Raw genomic sequence first — 23,647 nt, forward strand, 5'->3', positions numbered from 1 at the left:
ATATATACCTAGTAGTAGGTATTACTCTCTAACCTCGGTCTACGCCAGCTATCTGGCATCTACATAAGAGCTTACGGCTGTTTTACTAGTCGACGGTATAGATGCAATAGAAAAGCAAAGCCAACAAAATATTCCTTCAAACCTACAATTCCAACCAATGCGATAAGCTATCAATAAAAGAGTTGATAAAAGACAAGGCATCTCAGAAAAAAATGCAAAGGTGAATTCGTCTATTTTTATGGAGCCCTAGAGCTCAATTGACTTCTATCAAAATCTTATTATATACCTCTTATGTCCTTCCGACGCAATCCCAACTTACACCGAGCATTCACTTCAGATTATAGAAGAAACTCATTCACCAAACTCTGCAAGATCTAAATACTTTGTTTCTCTAGATAGCACCTATAATACTTCACACAGTCCCATTTCATTCCATTCATCTATTATCTTCCACTAACTTTTTACGCCCAGCAATGGGGGCTACCCTGATAGCACTTTCGGCAAGCTGCGCCTATCACGGCGAGGGGCGTCGGCAATCCTACGCATCTCGGAGCTCTCGGCGATAACGATACAGAAAAAACAAGGAGTTTGAGATAGTAGAGGAAGTGTAATCTGAAACGAGCGTCTCCAGATGGGGAAAAGAGGTAAGGTGATGTATGTATTCGGGAAAGAAGAGCCAAGTGCGACATCATATGAAAAATGCACAGGTAGCTTATCTAGCTCGAATCCGTGACCACCTAAGTAAGTACTGCTCATGGGATTTTATAAATCGCCTGGACAGGTATCAAGAAGAACCTCTTATATAGCTCAACCCGATCTCTACGCAAGCGAGATAGTTCAAGGCAACCAAGAACTTGATTTAGCATTTGAAGTTATTAGCTTCTACGTTCATAGCATCGGACGACATTCGCAACTACTGGCATCACTCAATCTTCACCAAAACAGTCACCATCCAGCATATAGAAGCTGCTCGCTCAATAAAATATATGCAAATGAAACTCAAAAAGAGAGAGTAGACACAAAGATATTCCACAGATTGCAACTCCATTTCCCGCACATTTAAAGCTACTACATAATTGCCTCCAAACACCGCTAAACGCCGCTGCCATGAAACAGCACAAGGAATCAACCCCGAAGTTACAAGGACATCCGGGCTAACAAAGGTAAAGGACGCAATGAAGCCGCTACAGAATCGCTCCCCAGCTACCCATGCGTTTCTTCCCCTTTAGCTCAGACCGAAAAAAAGAGAAAAGGTCATCCCGCAAGACGTTTTTCCATCCCTCCGCATATGGCCATCGATTGTTGACCGTGGTGACGATAACTTCAACTAACACAAATGAATGCCGCAGCAAGCATCTTTCAACCTCCAACTTCCAATACTTATTTTTGGTTTTCAAGAAAAAAAGGTCCATTTCCCTAGTACACACGCACACACAAAGACGTAAAGGCCACCCCGGGGTTCCCAGCTGGCCATCCCAGGATACGCATGATGAAGATAACAATATCAAACGTTGAAAAAAGTAGGGAAAAAAAAGTTCATGATTTTGAGCACCCAACCACCCGAACCGCGAAAATGGATAAGAATGATGCGTAGAACCCAACCCATGACACCAAAGGGAAAAAGAATCAACAAGAAAGTGCAGGAGAAGGAGTGAGATGTGTAGGGTCTGCAATAGGGTTATTAAAGGTCGATGGGTCTGAGAAGCCAATCATCATGCCAGCGTCGGTGTCGCATCCACCACACGAATCAACGCTATTGCGAGTAATAGACCATGCCCGGCGCGGGTTGAGGGTAGTAAAAGCCGTCGGGGCTGGGAGTCACCATCCCACCCATTCCCATCACGCTAGGCTGATATGGCTGTGAGGCAGGGTACGACTGGTAAGGGTTTACGGACGGCAGCTGAGAAGCATCATAGTAGTAAACCATGCCATTGACTTCCTGGGCCACGAGGTTTGTATTGGGGGGTGCCGGTGGCCCCGTCACGTTGACACCTGGCTGCTCCATTGGATTCTGAGGTGCAAAGCTTCCAGGCATGCCCGGCTGTCCCTGGGGGACGAATGGAGGCGCGGTGACAGCAGAGGCGGGCATGCTTGGGCCAGAGTAGCCATGTGGATAGTAGTATCCCTGTTGAGGGTGAGGCTGGTACGGCTGGCCGCCATAGTAGGCCGTTTGACCATACGTGTTGGGCTGGAACGGCGCGGCATGTATAGCCCGCTCTGGGATTTGGGACAGAGGCGTGCCGGTCGAGACATGGGTTGAATATGAGGGCCGGCGAGCGTGCGAGTCCTGGAATCCGTTTGCCATCTGCACGGGAACTTGCTGGTGGAAGGCTTGCTGGAAGCCCGGGCCATTCTGCGACATCGTTGGCGACTCGATGCCCGCAACAGAAATGTTCTTCTGAGGGCGAGGCTGGTGCATTGGGATCGATGCCGGGAAGTTCTCCTGGAAGTTGGGCTTCTGCGGAAGCGGGTGTGTTTGTGGCTGGGGCATGTCGACGATCGAAGCCTCCTGTCCGCCCATCAACATTGGGTCCGATTGGCCTACGGGCACCTCAACTCCAACCGGCGGCATATTGAATGTTTGCGGAGCCGGAGGTAGACGGACCACAGGCCTGGTATCAGCCTGTGGTGCGGGGCGGGAGATGATGGACCCGGTAGGCGAAAATATGGCCTCCCTATCGTGCACCACGATGGATGATCGCCTGCTGACGGCAGCACTGGGGGAGTATATGCTTCCACCATAGTAGCTGCCACCAAATATGCTGGTCCTCCGCGAAAATCCACCCACGGAGCCCCATGCAGACCGGGGCTTACCTCTAAGTCGCTGCTGGTTGGGGCGTAATGCACGGGGGATGAAGGTGAACGATCGGTCTGAAGCGGGGAAGATGTATCTCGGAGGATGGTTCGGCAGGGAGATGCGAACCGGCTTGTCCCTACGCAGGGGCGGGCGGTGATCGGGCAGCTTCGTGTACTGCTTGACCGGGAAGCCAGGAAACACCTTCGAGATGGCCACCGTAGGCAGAATGACGCGGACTTGAGCGTTGCCGATGTGTTTCTCAGTCGACAAGGTTCTGTTGATGGGAGTAGCACTGGGCTCGCACGTGGGGATGAAGCCATTGCCGTTAGGCGGTCCCTCCTCATGAGGTGCTTGCCGAGGGCGACGTGGGATCACGTCTGCGACAGTCTCGTGCATGTCGTGCGTCCATGGGGAGTTTGTGGTTGGATCGGCGGGGTGGTGCATCTGGCTACTACACAGAAATTCCACGTTAGCAGATGAGGCAAAGAGGGCCAGGTGGGGGATAGAGAGAGCTCAAAGAGACGATAATCATGGCGACGACAAGAGACGATGTGACTTACTTCATTGGAGCAAAAGGGCCCCCGATACCACCGCGACTACCACCTCTGCCCCGACCCCTTCCAAACGGCCTGAAGCCATTCGCGGCCGGCCCCGGATGCCGATGATCATGCATGAAGAAGGAGCCCCGGTTGGGCACAAAGGCTGGGTCCTCGTCCCTCCGGCGCTTGTAATCCTCGTGCTCTTGTCGGCGTCGATTGGGTGGCTGCCCAGACTGAGACCGCATGGCAGACGAGGAGCTGACAATGACGGGAGCAGAGGGCGACTTGGGTGGCGACGGCGTCACCTCGTCGAACTGCAGCTCTTGTGCAGAGTCCGGCCGATCCGCAATGGACAGGCCATGAAGCATCAGCTCGGTATCCGACACAGACTTGTTACCATCTCCCTGAGCACCAGCCCTGGCGGCTCTGTGGCCGGCCCCCTTTGCGGTGCCGTTGGCAGACTTCCGCGCGTTGGGTGAGGTGGGTGACGCCTCGTCGATGTTGCTGGTGTCGCTATCATCAGCTCCATCGTGGTCGTCGGAGATGACGGAGCCCTCGGTCAGGGAGTCGTCATCCAGCTCCAGCGTCTCCGGACGGCCCTCATCGTCGCCCTCGTCCTCGACTCGGCGTCGTTGGCCGATGAGCTTTCTACGTCGGGGGGCAGCGGCCATGATGGGGGGTTGTTAGTTGGCGGCTTCAGCGAGACGATTAGACGGCGGACGAATGGGGCTCGTCGGGGACGGAGAGAGGGGCGAGTGATGGATCAGGGAGACCATGCAGCGGCGGGTGGTGGGCGAGGACAGAGGGCAAGTCGGAGGAGATTGAACAACAAAGGGCCGCAAGGAGGAGTGAGGAGCCCAACCCGTCCTGCGGTGCTAGACACGAAGAGAAAGGCAAAGAAGTACGATGCCCACGAGCAAACAAATCTCGACGGGCCAGACCAGACAAGGGGGTCAAGAAGGGGCAAGAGATGAAAGAAAGACAAGAAGAAGGCGGGAAGCGGTCCTCGGGCGCCTCGTTGATGATCCAGGGGGCCGGGACGGCGAATGAAGAGAGGTCGTGATGGTGGTTTCCAAGGACAGAAAGCGGAAGATTTGACGCCAGGCCCTAGAAAAAGTGCTGGTGCTGGCCTGTGAAGTGGTGAGGTGAGGTGGTGGACGCTTAGCCCAATCCAGGCTTGCTGGCCCCCTCCCCAGCCATGTAGCTTTTACGCGCAGGATGGGTGCAAAGTGACTTGGTCTGGCTGCAGCAGGCCCTCCAGGCCCTGGCGCTCCCCTTTCAGCGTCATGGGCCAAGGCCAAACAAAGCTGCCGCTTCGGCTCTTGAATGAGGTACCGGTAAGGTACTCTATGGTAGTACAAGCTTATCCCAATGTATGTGAAAAGCTAGCGGAGATTACCTCTTGCCGACTTTAGACGCCCCAAACAAATGCCAACAGTCACCACGACCGCCAGATCTGTCAAATGGGCGATCGCAGCAAATGGGATGCAGCCAGCCATCTGCCCATGTCATCACTGCAAGAGCCTCTTTTCTTCCTGCTTGCTTGACGTGACCCATCATCAGCCGGCTTATTCTAGGGGTCGACACCACGTCAATCAATCAATCAATCAAGCAACCACCACCGCCGCCGTGCCACCACCACTCAGAACATGGGTGACGGCCACCATCACGATCACGCCGGCCTCTGGCTCTGTTTCTCATGCTCACAGCCAGGCACGGATGCATGCGTTTGAATGGGCATTGCGTAGGCGAGTTTCGGTCGGATCATGTCGTCCTGCCAGCGTCGCAACCCCTCACTGGCCTGCTTATGCAATTGGCGACGTGCAAACTGCAGATGAGGTCCACAAGTGGCATCAAGCAAGCTCGTCCTGTTGGCCACCAAGGCCGCAAACGCCGACTGGTGCTCGGGATGCATTGCTGCCTGTCCGTTGATGCAAATGGCGACCATGGCTGCTGACGGGCAGACGGAGCTACCCCACGGGTTTTCTGGGCCGCGGACTGAGCGGTTGGATGCTCGACAGCTCCAGAATGGCTGCTGGAGGTGCTCGTTCTTTGTTGCAGAGTGCAGAGCATCCCTGCCGTCGCTGGCCAACCACGACGCCAATGCCCCTCTGCATCTCACTAATCCGAAGCACAACAGACAGATGACGCTGTTTGATCTCACGCAGGCGGTAGCTCGCCTGGATTGTGCTGCTGTAGCAGTGACCAGCTCGGGTGGGATATAACTCCGACACTTATTCAATGTGATGTGTCTGTATGACTTGCTGATGCACTTTCAGAGTAGTCCGCTATTGGTACAGCGTAGGAATTGGCGGGCGATGATTGTAGTTGAGATGCTCTAGAAATAGTAACCCGACGCTGTTGGAGAATGTTGGAGGTGGTTCTCCTCTGAGGTACTAGGGGTCCATGTGTCACTTGGAACCTTGCGGATATAGAGCATCCAGGTTAAGAGCACCAGGGTTTCAGTAAGGTTGCGGAAGATGGCGCCAATGTCGTAAATATCCATGTAGCGTCAAACGTATATTGTTGATGGCACTTCATCGATCACCGAGACTTAACAGCTGTATGGAGCTCCCCATAAGCCCCAGCGTCCCCATTGTTGTCTCAGTCTCTGGTTGGACAGCGCATCCACGTTTTCTACAGTACAACGCCTAAGCACCACTGACTCGGAGCTCTAGGCGGGTTTGCGGCTTCTGGGCGCAGGCGGATGTACCTACTAGAGGTGGATGTACGTGTAATTGATGACGTTGAACTTCGCTTCAATACAACTTCATTACCTATTCGCCTCGATTCAACATCACCCCAATGGCTTCCTCCTACTCGTCCTTGTAGCCACGAGCCCCGGCTCCTGACTCCTAGACCGACTTCCGGCATTTTCTCTAATTCTCGGAGTTTCCTGCGGTGAGACACAGACCCCGCACGATGCCGGGTCTTGCGCGCAAGGTCTTAATCTTTGCCGCTGTCGACGGCCTCATCATCCAGCCATTGTCTTCCAAGGGACAGAAGCCGTTCCAGCCTGCGAGAGTCAAGTATGGCGATGCGTCGGTGTCGGCGGCACGCGACCAGGCCCCTGATTCGGCAAAGCCCGATTCGTGGTTTGAAGCGCTCGGCGTCATTGGTGAGTCCCGGGCAGGCGTTGATGTGATGTGATGGCGTGTTAAACAGTCGCCAGGATTGATTACGGTGTCGCGGTTGACGTATCTGGTGACGATTACACGCCGAGAACAGGTGGCCCAGGTGTTTGGATTGCCCATCTACGTTGTCACTCAAGTGGCCGTGACGCCGTGCTCGTCGCAGAGGGATGCTGAGGAATCCGTGGCCAAGACGGCACGTCTTTTGCGTACGGAGTCGTCCAACAGCGTGAATAATGATGAAGATAGCAGCAGTGATGAGGAAGGCGAGATGCCAATTTCGACTCCTGATGAGGAAGTCGATGACGAGATTGTCGACAAAGGAGACGTTCCGCCAGACCCCAAGAGCAGTGTTGCCGAAGACGTGATCCGGAGACGGGGTAGTTATGGGAGATTTGCACAGCGCTGGTTTAGTCGAAGCGGGTGGACAGTCGACCAGAGAAGGACTATGGGAATGAGCAACTCGCCAACGTCCACGCCGCCCCTTGCGCCGTCGGCATCACAGACCCCAGTGGTTAGTCTCGCCAGCCTACAAGAAGCGGATGAGAGTCTCTCTCCGGCATCCACGCTGCTACCGAAGCTGCTTCGGACCGTCCAAATACTATTTGGCTCATCACGCAGTTTTTACTTTTCCTATGACCTGGATATAACCCGCAGTCCGAGTGATAGCGCCTCGGTGGTTAACCCCAATGGCTCCCTCTATGAGCAGGTTAAGAAGACATTCTTTTGGAACCGGCATATTATTCAACCCTTTATTGATGCCGGACAAGATGCCCTGACCCTACCTCTGATGCAGGGCTTTGTCGGCCAGAGAACCTTTGTGGCGGATTCTCAGCCTCCCCAGGTAGATGACCCTGGAACAGAATCCATGGAGCTCAAGGACCTCTCGCCCCCGCCATCTGCTCCGGCCTCGCCGCCTTCAGGCACGGCGAGGCATTCTCTGGAGCTGCGTCCTACTGAAAAGAGTTACCTCATCACCCTCATATCGCGACGATCAACTAAGAGGGCTGGTCTGCGATATCTCCGGCGCGGTATTGACGAGGGCGGCTATACGGCCAACTTTGTCGAGACAGAGCAGGTCCTTTCATCTCCTGCATGGGATACCTCTTCTCCAGTGTATTCGTTTACTCAGATTAGAGGCAGCATTCCGCTCTTTTTTACCCAGACCGCTTACGCGCTCAAGCCCGTGCCGGTTTTACAGCACTCTGAGGACGCAAACTACAATGCCGCCAAGCAGCATTTTGAAAGGCTTTCGGCATCTTATGGCACGGTACAGATTGTCAATCTTGTCGAGAAACGTGGAGTTGAGGGCCCTATTGGAACGCAATATCAAAATACGATGGCGCGCATCAACGAGGGGCTCGATGACAAGGCAAAGATTTCATTTGAGTGGTTTGACTTTCACCACGCCTGCCGTGGCATGAAGTTTGAGAACGTGAGCCATCTGTTGTCCACATTGAAAGATCAATTAGAGACGCTGGGCAGCACGGTGAAGAACAATGGCCAGCTGGTCCGTAAGCAACAAGGTGTTCTTAGGACAAATTGTATGGACTGCCTGGACCGAACAAACGTCTGCCAGAGCTCTTTTGCAAAACACTTGCTAGATTTACAACTGAAAGAAGAAGGCATAGACATGAGTGCACAAATAGACCAAGAGACGGCCTGGTTCAATACTCTCTGGGCTGACAACGGCGATGCCGTTTCAAAGCAGTACGCCTCTACATCCGCTATGAAAGGTGACTATACGAGGACACGAAAGAGGGATTACAGGGGGGCACTAAATGATCTCGGCATATCCCTAACACGTCTCTATACTGGGTGAGTTTTTTTCCTGCTTTCTTTCGAAGCTTAGTGGCTAATCATCATCCTCCCTTTAGCATGGTCAATGACTACTTCAGTCAAGCTGCCATAGATTTCCTGCTCGGAAATGTCAGTGCCAAAGTATTTGAAGAATTTGAGATGGACATGATGACCAAGGATCCGGCTGTTTCCGTAGAAAGAATGCGGGAGCGTGCCGTGGAGCTGTGCCAGAAGCGAGTCGTGGCAGACGTCAATGAAGAATTCCACGGCGGCTGGGTTTTGATTAGTCCCAATGCCGCCAATGTTCTCAAATCATGGCCGATGGAAGAAACCGTTCTTCTCTTGACCGACGCTGCGCTGTACTTGTGCCGCTTTGACTGGGATCTGGACAAGGTATCGTCCTTTGAGAGAGTTACCCTTGCCAGCATCACGAATATCAAAATCGGCACTTACATCACTTCAACCATCTCGCAGGCGCACGTGAATGAGGCAAGGAACGTGGGTTTCGTGGTGTCATATCAACCGGGCAAAAGCGACGTGCGGAGGAGGAACACCCGCACACTGTCCACGAAAGACGCACCAAAGTTCACGGCTACCGGCGAGCCTCTACCCGCACCAACTGGCTTCGCTGGCCTTTTCTCCGGAGCAAATGCATCCAAGGAGCCTGCCATTCGCAAACTCGCATTCAAGGCGCCATATGCCGATTCTTCATTGCCGGCGAGCGGGGCGGGGCCACGGCAAACAGAGATGCAGATTATCGACACGATATGCTCGGAGATTGAGCGCCTTGCTTTCGAACGGCAGCAGGTTAAGGAGGGAGGAGAGCGAAAGAAGCTGATGGAGAAGGGTGATATTATTTCGCTGGACACGGCGAGACGCAGCACCGGGTTACTCGAGCAGCTGGGCCACTCGCTGAAGAAGCTGGTGTGGGCATAGATACCTAGTAGATAGATATCCCGAACGAAAGGACCTGATATGGCTCTTTTTTATACATGGCAACTCAAGGGTAGCTTTATCAACTATAGTTTCTTTCTTAAAGCATCCTCTCCTAATAGAATTTCATTAAGCTGGGGACGTGCTCCTCCTCTGATATAGATGCATCTGGTAACGCATGTTTTCTAGTTGAATAGGGTAAGAGAGGCCATCTGGCAAGCGGAACCATATTGAGTCGTGAGACTCAATCTTTTCCCACTCGTAGCCCGGAGACGGGGCACGAGGATCAATCAAAGTGTGATCCAGCAGCCACTGCATGGGGTACCGCTTCTGCTCTTTTCCCACGGCGGCTTCTGAGTAACTGCCCGGGCTGTCCACGACGAGCAGCATGCTCTTGTCCGGCATGACCTCGCCCAGCAATTTCAAGAACTTTGTCGTTTTACCGATGCCTCCGTTGGTGTAGAGCTCATTCAACGTAAACATTAGCGTCACAGTGAGAGGTTCACGGCCAAGTAGTAAAGATAGTGCCTCCTTGTCTAATGCCAAGATGTCGCCCTGGGAGAATGTTGTCTCGAGTTGGGTCTGCTCGAGGAGAGGCGTGTTTGCGGCCTTGATGGCTGCGGAGGCGTATTTGGAAAGGAGAGGCGGAGAAGTGATGTGGTTTTGGAGAAGGGCGACGACTTGTGTCCAGGGGGCGGCGTCTTGGAGAATGAGGTGGCCGGAGGAGTTTGTTTGATGGAGGAGGGAGGCGAAGGCAATTTGTTCGGCTGCGCAGCCGCCGATGCAGAGCATTTTGATTGCTTTGCGAGGTTGTGAATCTGATATTTCGATGCTGGCTGCGTCTGGGCTGTTTTCATCATTGTCGTTATCGGTAGGAGGAGGGGATGTGAGAGCCATCTCATCAAAGTGGTGGGCGATGGTTTGGAAGATGGACGAGTAGCAGAGGGCTCTGGTAGGACTCCATCTTGCAGCATACGCCTGAAGATTCTCCTCTGTTCCAAAGGCGGTGTCAAATTCCCGGTTGAAGAGGGCCTGTTTTATGGATTGGAGGCGGGCTGTGAAGTCCTCGGATGAGAGGACGGGATTGAAGGCATCTGAAAAGAGCTTGAGGATGCGCTGCTGATGGATGAGGATTTGGGGGTCGACGGGTGGGATGGGGTCAGCCGCTGGTGCCTGTTTATCTTTTTTGGATGGATTCTTTCTAGGGGTCTGTTTTTTAACCATTGTTTATATGTTGTTGTCGTGATGGATTACTTGGTTGAATGAGATGGGGAATTTGATGTGGTGAAAAATTGAGTTTCTCACCCAAAGTGGGTAAATTGATAGGTGCATAGTGCTGGTAGGCCTCACTTAGAAATAAGTGTATCTCAGTTCAATTCATTTCTTTCTCTTCTCTCTTACGCCAATACACACACATCATAAAAAATAGCAGATTTCGTCAACACGGCAGATGGTCGATCTCATCTTCCTTGTGATTCATTCGCTTGCATCCTCGTGGTGGTGCCGACACATGCTTACCTACGAACTTATTCATCAATGCTTATTGCTAGTTCCTCTGTAGTATGAGGGCAACAAATAGCCTGAAATCCTTTTTGACTTTCAGCCCCGTCTTAAAGAACGATCCGGCCAGCGCCGCTTTACGCGCAGCTTCCGGGATGCTAGATCGGCTATTGGAATAGCGCCAGCCGCTCAGGTGTCTGATTTGGCCTGTCTGATTGGTGGATTCGCTTGGCAAGCGATGAACGATTGCTTAGGAATAACGCTCGAGGCCGCTTATAAAGGCCAAGGCCAAGGATTTTTGCTGCAGGTGACGCGGATAGGCATTGAGATCAAGGGTAGCCTATTGTGTGTGTGGATGGATGAACTTGGCGCAGTTCACGTCTGAAAGTTGCATTGGCGGCTTGCCCGGGTTTGGAGACGTTGGCGCAGTTGTTTCACGAGGGTCAGAGAGAGAGTGATTTGCCTGGTCTGGGAACCTGTAACCATCCATCCATCACATCCGTTTGTGACTCCCGTTGTCTGTGAGATTTGAGTGAGGTGATGATAAGGCCCATCAGCAGCCCCTACGTCAGAGGCCGGGCCGAAACGGAGTATCCGAATGCGGGATGCCGTTGCAGGTTGCCGTTGCAAAAGGCAAGGAACAATGGAATTGATGGCTTCAAATATCTTTTGGCTGTCAGGGCGGTTAGAGTCTCCGCTCTTTGTTGCGGGAATGGAGCGTTTTGCCCGGTGGATAGGATTGCGTCAAGTGGGCGGTAGATCTTGTTGCCTCTGTTGCCTCTGAAGACGGTTCTTGTCTGTAAGCAGAGTGCATGCTATCTAATGGCACTATGTAGGTATGTACCAGCCGGGTGAGCAATAAACAATCTAATGATTCCATTGACCCATGAGTAGTAAAGTTCCTCATAAAGGTTCCTCGTAAAGGTTCCTCGCAGAAATTGCATACTAACTTACAGGGGACCATAAGTCACAAGGAGCCCTTGGTGAGCACGGAGTTTAAAAAACCTGGAAAGCGTGGAATCCACGTTAAAATCCTTTTAAGTACGAAACAACACGCACACACAGTAAGAGGGCGAATCGGCGCTGCAGCAAGCCGCAACAAGCTACGGGCGGGCTCCCAGTAGCGGAAACGGGCCCCGCTGGAACTTGCGCTCCGATTTCCATTTGCCGTTGCCTGGCTGCGTTGCCCCGGGGCTCCAGTAGGGCGGCATCAGAGTGGCTCGTGGAGGGGCTACGGAACTTGGGAAGCTCTTCCAGGGCTGCTGTAGAGGGGCCGATAGAGGGTTCACTAGGGGAGCATTGATGGCCTGAGCTAAGCATCCCCTAATCCGTGACATAACATTAACCCCTCAACAAAAAGGTTCCCTCAACACCAGCTTTATATGCGGCCCTCCCCCCATCAGGCCCCGTCCGTTTCTCTCTCTCCATATTCCCAATTACTTTGATACCCGATTTCTTCTATAGCGCAGATCCGACCATTCGCAATCATGGGCTACACAGAGGTTGACCAGAAGGCCATCAACACCATCCGCCTGCTCGCGGTATGTTTTTCCCTTGCTTTTTTACCCCGCCATTGCCCCTCCATTGTGTGAGAGCTTTGGGCTGGAAAGTTTTGGTTACGCCCGACGACAGTGGTGGAGGTTGCGAGGCACCAACGCGAGAAGGACGAAAAAAAGAAGTGCAAGAAAGACAGACAAGAGAGACAGGACAAAGACGGAGAGCATTGACTGACTTGCTTTGCGATTCCAGGTTGATGCGACCTTCAAGAGCAACTCGGGACATCCCGGTGCCCCCATGTGAGTCTGGCCACGCTTCGTGACGCGAAGCTCCGCTCCCGCCACTTCCGCCCGTTCTGGCTGCTAACGGTGATATCGCAGGGGCATGGCTCCCATTGCCCACGTTCTCTGGGACAAGTTCCTGAGGTTCAACCCCAAGAACCCCGATTGGTTGAACCGTGACCGATTTGTTCTCTCGTGAGTGCTCTCGCCGTCCCGCCCCTCCCTCTGAAGGGAATAGAGGAGAGAGAGATATCCCCGCTCTGCGAATCGCACGACTAACAGGTGCTTCTTTTTCGCCCCAATCTAGCAACGGCCACGGCTGCATGCTCCAGTATGCTCTGCTTCACCTGTTCGGCTACGCCCTGACCATCGATGACCTCAAGGCCTTCCGAGTAAGTTTGCGCCAAGCTCCGATCTGAACAAGAGAAGGGGAAAAAAAAGCTCAATTGCCTAGCCTTTGCAAAAGAGGCTAGGATATGTCGAGCAGCACTAACTCGTGTCTTCTTCCTACAGACTGTTGACAGCATCACCCCTGGCCACCCCGAGGCTCACGATACTCCCGGTATCGAGGTCACCACCGGCCCTCTGGGTCAGGGTATCTGCAATGCTGTTGGTCTGGCCATGGCCCAGGCTCACACTGCCGCTACCTTCAACAAGCCTGGCTTCAACCTGGTTGACAACTACACCTACTGCTTCCTCGGTGATGGTTGCTTGATGGAGGGTGTCTCTGGCGAGGCCTCTTCCCTGGCTGGTCACCTCCAGCTCGGCAACCTCATCTGCATCTACGATGACAACCACATTTCCATTGACGGTGACACCAACGTTGCCTTCACCGAGGATGTTGCCAAGCGCTACGAGGCCTACGGCTGGCACGTCGAGGTCGTCGAGAACGGCGACCACGACCTCGAGGCCATGGAGGCCGCCATTAAGAAGTGCCAGGCCGTCAAGGACAAGCCTTCAATCATCAAGCTGCGAACCACCATTGGTTTCGGCTCCCTCCAGGAGGGCACCCACGGTGTCCACGGCTCCCCCCTCAAGGCCGACGACATCAAGCAGCTCAAGACCAAGTTCGGCTTCAACCCCGAGGAGAGCTTCGTCGTCCCCAAGGAGGTCGCTGAGCTCTACGGCAGACACTCCTCTGAGGGTGCCGCCAAGGAGGAGGAGTGGAACAAGCTGTTCGCTCAGTACGCTGAGAAGTACCCCGCCGAGCACGCTGACCTCACTCGCCGCCTGAAGGGCGAGCTGCCCGAGGGCTGGGAGAAGAGCCTGCCCGTCTACAGCACCAGCGACGCTGCCATTGCCAGCCGAAAGCTGTCCGAGACCGTCCTCAGCAAGGTCCAGACCATCCTCCCCGAGCTTCAGGGTGGCTCTGCCGATCTGACTGGCTCCAACCTTACCCGCTGGAAGGAGGCCGTCGACTTCCAGCCCCCTGCCACCGGCCTCGGCGACTACTCCGGACGATACATCCGATATGGTGTCCGTGAGCACGGTATGGGTGCCATCATGAACGGTCTGGCCGCCTACGGAACTATCATCCCCTATGGTGGTACTTTCCTCAACTTCGTCTCCTACGCTGCCGGTGCCGTCCGTCTGTCCGCCCTGTCCCGCGTCCGAGTCATCTGGGTTGCCACCCACGACTCCATCGGTCTGGGTGAGGATGGTCCTACTCACCAGCCTATCGAGACTCTGGCTCACTTCCGTGCCCTCCCCAACTGCATGGTGTGGCGCCCTGCTGACGGCAACGAGACCAGCGCTGCCTACTACATTGCCCTGACCTCCAAGCACACTCCCAGCATCATTGCCCTGTCTCGTCAGAACCTGCCCCAGCTCGAGGGCTCCATCATCGAGAAGGCCATCAAGGGTGGATACGTCCTGCAGGAGGTCGAGGGTGCCCAGATCACCCTGGTCTCTACCGGTTCCGAGGTTTCCATTGCCGTGGATGCCGCCAAGGTCCTGTTGGAGAAGCACAACGTCAAGGCCCGCATCGTCTCTATCCCTTGCTTCGAGGTGTTTGATGCCCAGTCCAAGGAGTACAGACTCTCCGTCCTGCCCGACGGCATCCCCTCTCTGTCCATTGAGGTGATGAGCACCATGGGCTGGGAGCGCTACACTCACGAGCAGTTTGGCCTCAACCGATTCGGTGCCTCTGGTGCCTACAAGGATGTCTACAAGGTACGTTGGAGCAAGAAGAAGAAAAGAAAATATCGAGAAAGTAACAGCCTGCTAACCCATCGCTATAGAAGTTCGAGTTCACCCCCGAGGGTATCACCAAGCGTGCTCTCCTCACCATCGACTTCTGGAAGGACGTCCCCAACGTTCGCTCTCCCATCAACCGTGCTTTCCAGCAACTCATTTAAATTTTACAGCAGACGGAATAAAAAACTCTTCTATAAAAATTTAAATCATACAACAAAAACATGTGGAAAGAAAACGTTGGTTGCTAAGAAAAGGAGAAAATATGATTTCACGTATTGACGACTGTACTCTGAGATCAAAGGAAACGATCGATTTCCTTTTTATATATCGCAAATAGTTGAAATGAAAAAAAATTGAACAAAATAAACCTCGAGATGAAAAAGTCAATTGCCTATGATAACCCTGTTTTTAAACGCCAGTGGAGCCAACGTGGTAGCTAAATCTCCTGTATGCTATAACCCGACTCTTGACTCTGCGTGCGTAAGATTTGGAGAAACAAGTAGGAAAATATAAAATATAGAATGAACAAGAAGAAAAAACAACAGGTAAAAAAGAGCGATCCAGCCATCTTTCTCATTAACGCGCGTTGTATACTCGTCCGTTTTTTCTCTCTGCGCCGCGCTCCCAAAAAATGCTGTTGTCTTCCGCGCCCCAATGTATTATTTCGCTCGAGTGCGGCCTCGGCTGAATTCTTTCGGATCCATTCTCTTTGAGCTGTTATAAAAGCCGACTCCGCCTGGTTCGGTGTCGAGCTTTGTCGCTGGTAGAGATGGGGGATGGTTATATATACCATCTATTGTTTTCGTCTCTCTTGCTATTATTGCTGCTAGATGTATATGGCAGCGGAGCGTTTGAGGGTGTACTGGGCTCTCACTCAGGAGTGCTCCTCCCGTCGGTGTCCTGCTCCAGTCCCTGAGCCGCCCACTCCTTTTGAAACTCGCGGCCGATGCGCTCCAGCCTGGCAGCAGCGCGCCGGGCCTCCCTCGCATCGTCCGACGAGGCGGCGACGACCACGCCGATGAGGACGGGGGCAACGGCGTCGTCGCTGCCGGTCCTGGCCGTTGCGTCGTCCGGGTCGGCATCGGCGTCGGCGTCATGGTCATGGTCGTGGCCGTGCTTGTATTTGGAGCCGGGCTCGGACTCGGAGTGGCCACCGCCTGACTCGCGGGGGTCGAGGTAGGACTGCAGGACGACTGCGCCGGAGTCGGGGTACTCGACCATGATGCGCTGGGGGCGGCCGAGGTTGGCGCGCTGGGCGGTGGTCTGGGAGGTGATGGCGCTCGAGGTGAGCGAGGTGAGGGATTCGAGATGGGTGGGCGACGAGGACGACGTGATGAGCGGGGTGAGGGTGAGGTCGGTGAGGTGGAGGGAGAGGGTAGGATGCTGTGACGGGAGACTGGACATGGTGAAGGAGTCTTTTTTTTTTTTGCTTTGCTTGTCCAAGGATGATGTAGTCTCCGTGTCTGTATATAGGGAGGTTTTTGCTGCGCTATCCCTCCTGTTTTGGTTTGTATATGTAGTTTTTTTATTGTTTCCCCCCTCTGTTATTGTAGTTTCTGCTTCCGCAGCGACATGGGACGGTGAAGACGCTCGAGATTTGGTTGGCGATGGTGGTGATGGGCAAGAATGGAGGTGAAGTCGCTGCCTCGCCTTATCTCGACAGAGTGGGTGCTGATGACGTCGGTGTAGCAAGGCGTTTTATCGTCGTGTCATTGCGAGCGCGTCGTTCTCGCAGCTGGGCAGAGGAAAAGGGAGAGAAGCTGGGGAAAAGATGATGAAAACGACAGAAGAGCGAGCACAAGGGGGAAAGGATGAGAGATGAGAGTAAAAAGAAGCGAGTCACGCTGTCGGTGCAATAAGACACACTGAGGTATTAAGAGGGTCCATTCTCTGCTATCATGTACTCGTACATACATGCGCAGCAGCAGCAGAAGCAGCCCAGCAGCGTCGGGGAAGCTGTCGCAGCGGGCCCTATCTTAGGTAAAGGCGCTAAAGAGACAAGAGACAGGGCCTAGAGGAGAAGAGGTCCAGCCCCCCCTCTTTGGGCCCCCGCTAGGCTGGGTCACCCCGCGCTTTGGTGCTTGCGTTAGCACTTGGCCTTTTGCGAGTTGAGCTCTAATGTACTAACACAAGGAGAGGAGGCATAGTACAGTAGCATTGGGGAGGGAAGTGGTGTTGCTTCTGTTGCTGATTGCATCTTTGGGGGCGGGGAATTGGGACGAGGAGAGGAGAGAGGAGAGAAGTACGAGGAAGGGAAAAGAGGGGAGAAATTGCCTGACGATATGCGGTACGCATTACTACTACTACCTAACTTAGCAGTACTACCTGAGGTGAAAACATTGAAGCGTCATGGACATCAAGCCGGACGGGCAATTAGTGCAGGTGTACGGAGTACGAAGCAGGCACAGGTACAGACAGGTACAGCTACGGGTAGCACGGGTACAGCACGGAGCAAAGGGAGCACAAGACATGACAGACGAAGCAGACAGACCGCAAGTCACCAGGGGGAAATTGATCAACCCCCTGATAACGAGAGCCGGATGCAGATGCACACGTGCATGGCATTTCTGCGAGAATTGGCGATTGATCAATTGATTGTCAGAGTACAGTACAGCAGGTACTCGTAGCTACCTAGTATTGCAGTGCTAGCAGCGGCGCGCTAGCAACATGGAATCATGAGCTGTCCGAGTCAAGTGTCTTTGTCTCAACTCATCTCGCCCCCAAAGCCGTCCACGATCCATCGCTTGAGCCGGTCCTGGCCCGTCTCTCCAAATAACTACGTCACCGTGTGCCGACCTGACAACCGCCTCATACCTTAAATCACCCGCCCAATGGCATGGACAAAGCATTGGCAGCTGTCAGGCACTTCCAAACACAGAAGGTGTCCTTGCGATGCGAGCGGGCGGTGATCTGACGACTCCAAGACGACGGCCCAGGATGTGAGCCCATCTCCATCTCATACGGGCGCGACGACGGAGCCGAGCAGTCAATGGCCCGGGGCACCGATAAAGGGGGGGTTCGCAATGGGAAAATCACCTCGTTTCCTCCTTTGCTACTATTATGGAGTCTGGGACAGCAGCAGTACGGGATATTATCATGGAATTAAGCGCCCTTGTCGCCGCCTTGATGACGATGCAAAGAGCGCCAATGGGCAACGATGGCGACCAAAAACGCCGCTTGGGATGCAAGACGACACAGTTCCGCCTTAGCGTCCCATCTGACGACTGCCGGTTGGTCTGTTGTTTCTCACCTCGAACGGCCAACAACTAGCTCAAAGAATGAAGCGGGGGAGAAAAGGGACCCATGAGGGGGAGCTTCTGTCGGATTAATTGCTGTATCGTACATAATACCTACTGCACAAGTACGAGCAGCTGCATCGCAAAACGGCGGAGCAAGGATGTTCAACTTGTCTCTTTTGCTCGCTGATGCTACGTATGGCCCTGTTCGTGGCTCGTGACCCCTTACTTGTGCCTCGGGAAAAGACAGGTCATTATCAAGCTCAATCATGATCGAGTTCGATTGGCGATCCGGACATGGCTTCGGACCATGCCCGTTAACACAAAGAGTCGAGCAATTCGCGCTGTATCTTCTCTCCCCCTTGCACCAACCTAGCTACTACCAGCCGGCTAACCGACGGAAATATCTATTGCATTAGCAACTGGTTCGTGAGGCTACAGCTTAGCTTCTCAACACAACCGCTGCATGACTCGTGAAAGAAGAGGTGCTCTGAGATAAGGCTTGTTCTAGAATTCCTCTAGTACACACGTGCGAGTTGGCAAGATTTAGCTATGGCTATGACACTGTGCTTTGGCTAATGGACACGAGCAGAGGCTTTAGATAAGACGAGTCAAACTCATCGTGACCAATTGAATAATATGTTTGTGTGTTGCAATTTGTTGCTCAGTTGAGCAAGAGTTGCAAACCCTCACCAAATAGTTTCCTATCGTGTGTCTCAGAGGTCTTTGATACCGAGGATATCAGTCATGGCTTCAGTGAGTCGCGATTTTGCCATTACATAACACAGCTGCTAGATTATGCACTATCCCAATTCAGAAAAAGGAGCCCCCATTTTCACCAATCAAATCACTTCAACATTCACTCTCTGCCAAAACCGCAAAACACAGTCCATCTTATCTTATCGCTTACCCTCGTGCACGTGACCCACAACCTCCGCCCGGAAAATCACACACACCGACCCTACCCACAGACTCGCCAAAAATTGCCCACTAGCGCTGTCGAATTCCCTTGTGTGGAAGAGAAAAAAAAAAGAGACGTCTCTTTCTTTCACTCCTCCTCTTTTTCGACAACGAAATTTCTCGACGAGTCGACAATTCATTCAAGATGGCTAAGGAAACGCCTGCAAAGACCGGTCTGGCCGTTGGCCTGAACAAGGGCCACGTACGTCAATACAACTCGCGATCTCACCTCGTGGAGGATCTCTGCCCCCCTTGAATATCGGCAGACGATGGACGCTGACGTTTGGTTTGTTATTTTCCTCAATATAGAAGACCACTGCTCGTGTCGTCAAGCCCCGTGTTTCGCGCACCAAGGGCCACCTGAGCAAGCGAACCGCTTTCGTGCGTGAGGTCGTCAAGGAGGTTGCTGGGTGAGTTTTTCACATCTCTTTATTACCGGTTTTCAATCTTTGGTCTTGGGATCAAGGAAAGGTATAATTGAAAGGATGTATACTGACGTTGAGTGTGTGTTCCTATATAGCCTCGCCCCCTACGAGCGTCGTGTCATCGAACTGCTCCGAAACAGCAAGGACAAGCGTGCCCGTAAGCTGGCCAAGAAGAGGCTCGGTACCTTCGGTCGTGCCAAGAGAAAGGTCGATGAGCTCCAGCGCGTCATCGCCGAGTCTCGTCGTGCTCACTAAACGATTCCTTTAAGCGAGCGGGGAGATTCATCTTGGTAATGGGAAAAACAAAAATTATTTCAACAGGGAAATGAATTTAAACAACTACGGGTTTCGCATGGATTTGGCGTGGTCATGAATTTTGATTGAATTCAAATGGGGCTCTTTGATGCGGGCGCAGCAGCGTTTATATAGCTGCGATTTCGTTCATCGAATTTTCTAAACTCTTCAAGACATGCCGTCTTTATGACCCAACCTAGAAAATTTTCTTCTTCTTCCCTGAACCTCAACCGCCCAACATGATGGGTACAAAATGCCTCGATTAATGCTTTAAGAAGCCTGTGCTATCTGTCTTGAGTATGCAACTTTCGTTCTTGCGTCTTTGATGTAAAACTGCCCGTGATATATATGTACATTACGCTATTCCATTGCACATCTTCTCTGGATGCGAAAGAGAAAAAAAAAGAAACAAAAACTTCTCGCTATTGATTAATCATTTCTTTCCAAGCTTGAACCACTTTGGCATCTTCTTCCCAGAACCCTCTCCTCCGTCTCTATTCGTCGGTGCCTGCTGAACTTTGGGTGCCACCGATGATCCGTCTTTATCATCCTCCGCCGTCGGTATCTCAGGTACCTTGATTGTCTGGCCCTGCTGAGCAAAATTGGACTTGAGAAAAGGTCGTTTTCGAATATCAGCCGGCACACCATCATTCCACACCAGACTAACGAGCACCCTGCCCGAGAGCTTATACGCCCGGATTAGACTGTGCTTGGGGGTGTCGTCGTCCTTAATCACCGTCTTGCTGCCGGGAATGACAAGGTGGAAGGAATGCTCATTACTAGCCATGACATGTCGCACGGCTTGATACAGGAAGGCCCCTGTGTCTGACGGGCCAATTTCCCAGTCGCTGCTGGTATTGTCTGGGAACCGCACCTTGATGAGCACAGACTTGACAGCATCGATCTTGGCTTGCTCAGCTGCCTCCTTTTCCTCGATTTCTCTGTCGGATAGGAGCCGCTTATTGCGAGAGCTTTCTAGCAGACGCTGTTGATGCAGCTGGGCATGAGCGACTGTCGGTGTGAAATCACTGTCTTCGGCTGGGAGAAGAGCAGCGGCAGGAGTCGAGTTCGTGGGGGCGAGAAATACATTAACTGGTTGGAGGCGTGAATGGGGATCCGAATTATTGACTTCTGGCAATGTCTGATGTTCATCGAGCTGTAGTGATGGTGAGTCTTGTGTGGCCTGAGGAGCTGCATGATCTGCTTCTCGGGCTTCAGTCGTATTGCTCACGGGCTCTGTCGGAGCCTCAGCCATGGGCACATCTTCATCCGCGGATGGGTTCTTCGGTGTCTCCTCTGGAGCGCCTGAAGCCGCACTCCCCTTTTCTTCTTCCTTCTTCTTCGCCTCCTCCTTGAAAAAGACGCCAATCTGCTCCATCGCCTCGTACAGCGTCTGTTCAGTCCTCCTAAACGTCAGCCGTATCAGGACATTGCCAGAGTTGTGGCCCAGCTGCGACAGCGTCTTCTGGAAGTCAGCAAACGACCCAAGCTCCCTCCCCATGATGTTCAAAACCGGCGTTTCGTAGTACAGCTGGCCGGCGCCAGAGTTGTTGGTGTCGACCGTCTGGGCCACGCCCCTGGCGGTGATGTTGATGTTCTTGCCCGCGCTCGCCTCGCCGCTCTCAAACTGTCGCAGCACCTGCCATATTGACAAGTCGGAGGGGAACTTTTTGATTAATCGGCCGCCGGGGATTTCTTTGGCTTCGGGTTGAGGTATTTGAAGGGCGATTTGCACAGCGGAGGGTGTCTTTGACTTTAGCACGAGCTCCAACTTGGCGCCGGCGATGAGGCCAGAGGTGCGGAACGGTACAGAAAGGTCGACTTGTTTCTGCTTGTGCCTATACGGACGTGTTAGATATGAAAAACATGTAATGAAAGGTTCATAGCGTCTTAGGTTTAACACCTACTTTAGCAAGAACTTGTCGCTGTCCAGGCTGAGCTTCTTGCAAGCTTCCTGGAGAACATCTGATAGGTATGTGCCGGGGTTGACTTTGACGGTTGTGCGCCTCAGATCCGTGGCGATGACGACGACATGCGACGCCATGATGAAGGCTGGATGAGAGAGTTGTTTTATTAAGGAGTTGAGCAAGCTCCCCGAAGGAAGAGACGGGGGTAGAAGCGGTTTAAATTGAAGCACGAAAGTTCGAGAAACAGTCTGGGAACGCTGCTGGATGTCGTCTATGGTGGGGTTATACGTCGATAGCTACCTAGTACTCGGCGGAGTACTTTAGAACTGAAGCAACAAAGCGACAAGCTCAAGTAGCACAAATCAGGCTGCGAGGTATAAGATGACAGTGGTGAATCGAATAGATGAGGATGTCACAGATAGATTGAAACAGAAAGGACCTCTAATATCTTTCTTCAGCTATTTCTTGCCGTCGAACCCCCAAACTGTCTGAAGCTCAGAAGCCAGATTAGATATCAAATCCCGGCCCCACCCTCTTTCTCGAACAATCCGCAGGCAGCCTCCAAGGCGACGCAGTACGTAACAAGCACCAGCCACAGCGGCAGAACCCCGGCCAACCTACGCCACAGCGCTCTAGCAGCCAAGCGGCCACGCCAGACCATGTTTGCCTGCCGCTTTTGCGTGCCAGCGATGGGGGGGAGCTGGGGCTGGTGCAAGCTTGGAGGGAAGCTGTCCGGCAACTGAACTGACTGCTTCATACATACACCAAACAATTCCAGTTAACATACGATCTCACGAACGGGCATTGATTCGAACGAGGCTCTACAGAGAGACGGAGAGAAAAGATTGTTAACAATCTCTGGTTGGAGCTCGGAATTTGATCGATTTACTCGGCCAGTTACAGACAAGCAAACAGAAGCATCATGGTATGTCGTATCGTATACCCAACCCAGCATCACCACCAGCAATCCGATGATGGCACATGCTAACATGGCTCAATACAGTCTTCTCCCTTTTCGATCAGTCAGTCCCCATCTCCAGCTCTGATCTCATTCCAATCCCACCCCTCGTCCTAACTAACAAACCTCAGACGGCGGCGCCTGTGTCGCCATGGTCGGCAAGGACTGCGTCGCCATCGCCTGCGACCTCCGCCTGGGCCTCCAAGCCCTCACCATCTCCAACAACTTCCCCAAAATCTTCCAGTACGGCGACGTCTTCCTCGGCCTGACGGGCCTGGCCACCGACGTCAGCACCGTCAGCGACCTCTTCCGCTACAAGGTCAACATGTACCGCCTGCGCGAGGAGCGCGCCATCGCCCCGCGCACCTTTGCCAACCTCGTCTCCTCCTCCCTCTACGAGCGCCGCTTCGGGCCTTACTTTGTGTCTCCCGTTGTTGCTGGCCTGGACCCCAAGACGGGGAAGCCTTTTATTTGCGGGTTTGACAGTATTGGCTGCATTGATTTTGCAAAGGACTTTATCGTGTCTGGCACGGCGTCGGAGCAGCTGTTTGGCATGTGCGAAGGCTTGTGGGAGCCTGATTTGGTACGCTTCTTCTTCTTACTCTTCGTCCTCCTTTGTTTAACGAAATCATTTACTAACATTTGTTGCCTCTCTCTAGGAGCCCGATGCGTTGTTCGAGACCATCTCACAAGCCCTCCTAAACGCCGTCGACCGTGACGCCCTATCCGGCTGGGGAGCCCACGTGTACATTATCGAGAAGGACAAGGTCACCAAGAGGTTACTAAAGGGTAGACAGGACTAAGGTTGATTACATGCCACGTATAGAGATGGGGGGAATATGACATACGCCTGCGGTCTGCAAGTTGACTGAACGTGTGTATGCTGTATGAAATAGAGAGTTTGACTTGGAACACCCAACGAGTCGAATTACTAATGCATGCAAAAAGAAGCAAATGAAACAAGAGAATAACAAAAAAAACCTAAAGAAAATTCCATCCAAGTTATTGCGCCACAGTCTTTTTCACGCCATACCTTGCTTTTTCTTAACTTCTGTTCACCGTAAAAGTTATCACAGGCAGATGGGGCAACAAAGCACAATGTACAGCACTCTGAATCATCCAATTACAATAAGCCGAGTTTGTGACGCCTTTCTTTCCGTCTATATACCTGTATGCATTGTATGTGTATAAAT

The 23,647-nt window shown here is 52.8% G+C and overlaps 9 protein-coding genes across 9 annotated transcripts; 5 read left to right on the top strand and 4 right to left on the bottom strand.

Annotated features, from left to right (window-relative positions):
- Window positions 1-1,634: 1,634 nt before the first annotated feature.
- On the bottom strand, window positions 1,635-4,425 carry V8C40DRAFT_24388 (CASC3/Barentsz eIF4AIII binding-domain-containing protein). The gene is made up of 2 exons (XM_083215529.1): window positions 3,358-4,425; window positions 1,635-3,248 (listed from the first exon to the last, which is right to left on the bottom strand). The coding sequence occupies exons 1-2, from the start codon at window positions 4,005-4,007 to the stop codon at window positions 1,754-1,756; spliced, it is 2,145 nt and encodes a 714-aa protein (XP_083072481.1). The 5' UTR covers window positions 4,008-4,425; the 3' UTR covers window positions 1,635-1,753.
- Window positions 4,426-5,842: 1,417 nt separating this feature from the next.
- V8C40DRAFT_246438 (SacI homology domain-containing protein) lies at window positions 5,843-9,426 on the top strand. The gene is made up of 3 exons (XM_083216111.1): window positions 5,843-6,454; window positions 6,509-8,285; window positions 8,345-9,426. The coding sequence occupies exons 1-3, from the start codon at window positions 6,259-6,261 to the stop codon at window positions 9,201-9,203; spliced, it is 2,832 nt and encodes a 943-aa protein (XP_083072482.1). The 5' UTR covers window positions 5,843-6,258; the 3' UTR covers window positions 9,204-9,426.
- V8C40DRAFT_24383 (uncharacterized protein) lies at window positions 9,218-10,516 on the bottom strand. Its single transcript, XM_083215519.1, has one exon. The coding sequence runs from the start codon at window positions 10,422-10,424 to the stop codon at window positions 9,330-9,332; it is 1,095 nt and encodes a 364-aa protein (XP_083072483.1). The 5' UTR covers window positions 10,425-10,516; the 3' UTR covers window positions 9,218-9,329.
- Window positions 10,517-12,047: 1,531 nt separating this feature from the next.
- V8C40DRAFT_246441 (Transketolase, thiamine diphosphate binding domain-containing protein) lies at window positions 12,048-15,041 on the top strand. The gene is made up of 6 exons (XM_083216112.1): window positions 12,048-12,241; window positions 12,450-12,496; window positions 12,578-12,673; window positions 12,786-12,870; window positions 12,992-14,650; window positions 14,719-15,041. Exons 1-6 carry the CDS (start codon window positions 12,188-12,190, stop codon window positions 14,833-14,835), a joined length of 2,058 nt encoding a protein of 685 aa, XP_083072484.1. The 5' UTR covers window positions 12,048-12,187; the 3' UTR covers window positions 14,836-15,041.
- A 12-nt stretch (window positions 15,042-15,053) lies between these two features.
- Window positions 15,054-16,231, bottom strand: V8C40DRAFT_24647 (DUF5308 domain-containing protein). The gene has a single exon (XM_083216118.1). It carries the CDS (start codon window positions 16,076-16,078, stop codon window positions 15,545-15,547), a length of 534 nt encoding a protein of 177 aa, XP_083072485.1. The 5' UTR covers window positions 16,079-16,231; the 3' UTR covers window positions 15,054-15,544.
- A 626-nt stretch (window positions 16,232-16,857) lies between these two features.
- V8C40DRAFT_246446 (uncharacterized protein) lies at window positions 16,858-17,732 on the top strand. Its single transcript, XM_083216113.1, has one exon. It carries the CDS (start codon window positions 16,957-16,959, stop codon window positions 17,299-17,301), a length of 345 nt encoding a protein of 114 aa, XP_083072486.1. The 5' UTR covers window positions 16,858-16,956; the 3' UTR covers window positions 17,302-17,732.
- A 1,167-nt stretch (window positions 17,733-18,899) lies between these two features.
- On the top strand, window positions 18,900-20,076 carry V8C40DRAFT_246451 (60S ribosomal protein eL36). Its single transcript, XM_083216114.1, has 3 exons — window positions 18,900-19,072; window positions 19,180-19,280; window positions 19,391-20,076. The coding sequence occupies exons 1-3, from the start codon at window positions 19,016-19,018 to the stop codon at window positions 19,548-19,550; spliced, it is 318 nt and encodes a 105-aa protein (XP_083072487.1). The 5' UTR covers window positions 18,900-19,015; the 3' UTR covers window positions 19,551-20,076.
- V8C40DRAFT_24622 (uncharacterized protein) lies at window positions 19,552-21,991 on the bottom strand. The gene is made up of 2 exons (XM_083216072.1): window positions 21,497-21,991; window positions 19,552-21,427 (listed from the first exon to the last, which is right to left on the bottom strand). The coding sequence occupies exons 1-2, from the start codon at window positions 21,631-21,633 to the stop codon at window positions 20,023-20,025; spliced, it is 1,542 nt and encodes a 513-aa protein (XP_083072488.1). The 5' UTR covers window positions 21,634-21,991; the 3' UTR covers window positions 19,552-20,022.
- Window positions 21,992-22,185: 194 nt separating this feature from the next.
- V8C40DRAFT_246454 (proteasome core particle subunit beta 3) lies at window positions 22,186-23,574 on the top strand. Its single transcript, XM_083216115.1, has 4 exons — window positions 22,186-22,421; window positions 22,500-22,518; window positions 22,586-23,037; window positions 23,114-23,574. Exons 1-4 carry the CDS (start codon window positions 22,419-22,421, stop codon window positions 23,255-23,257), a joined length of 618 nt encoding a protein of 205 aa, XP_083072489.1. The 5' UTR covers window positions 22,186-22,418; the 3' UTR covers window positions 23,258-23,574.
- Window positions 23,575-23,647: the final 73 nt, after the last annotated feature.

The sequence above is a fragment of the Trichoderma camerunense genome (assembly GCF_050948025.1).
Source record: "Trichoderma camerunense strain CBS 138272 chromosome Unknown V8C40scaffold_10, whole genome shotgun sequence".
In the NCBI taxonomy this organism is placed as follows: Eukaryota; Fungi; Ascomycota; class Sordariomycetes; order Hypocreales; family Hypocreaceae; genus Trichoderma; species Trichoderma camerunense.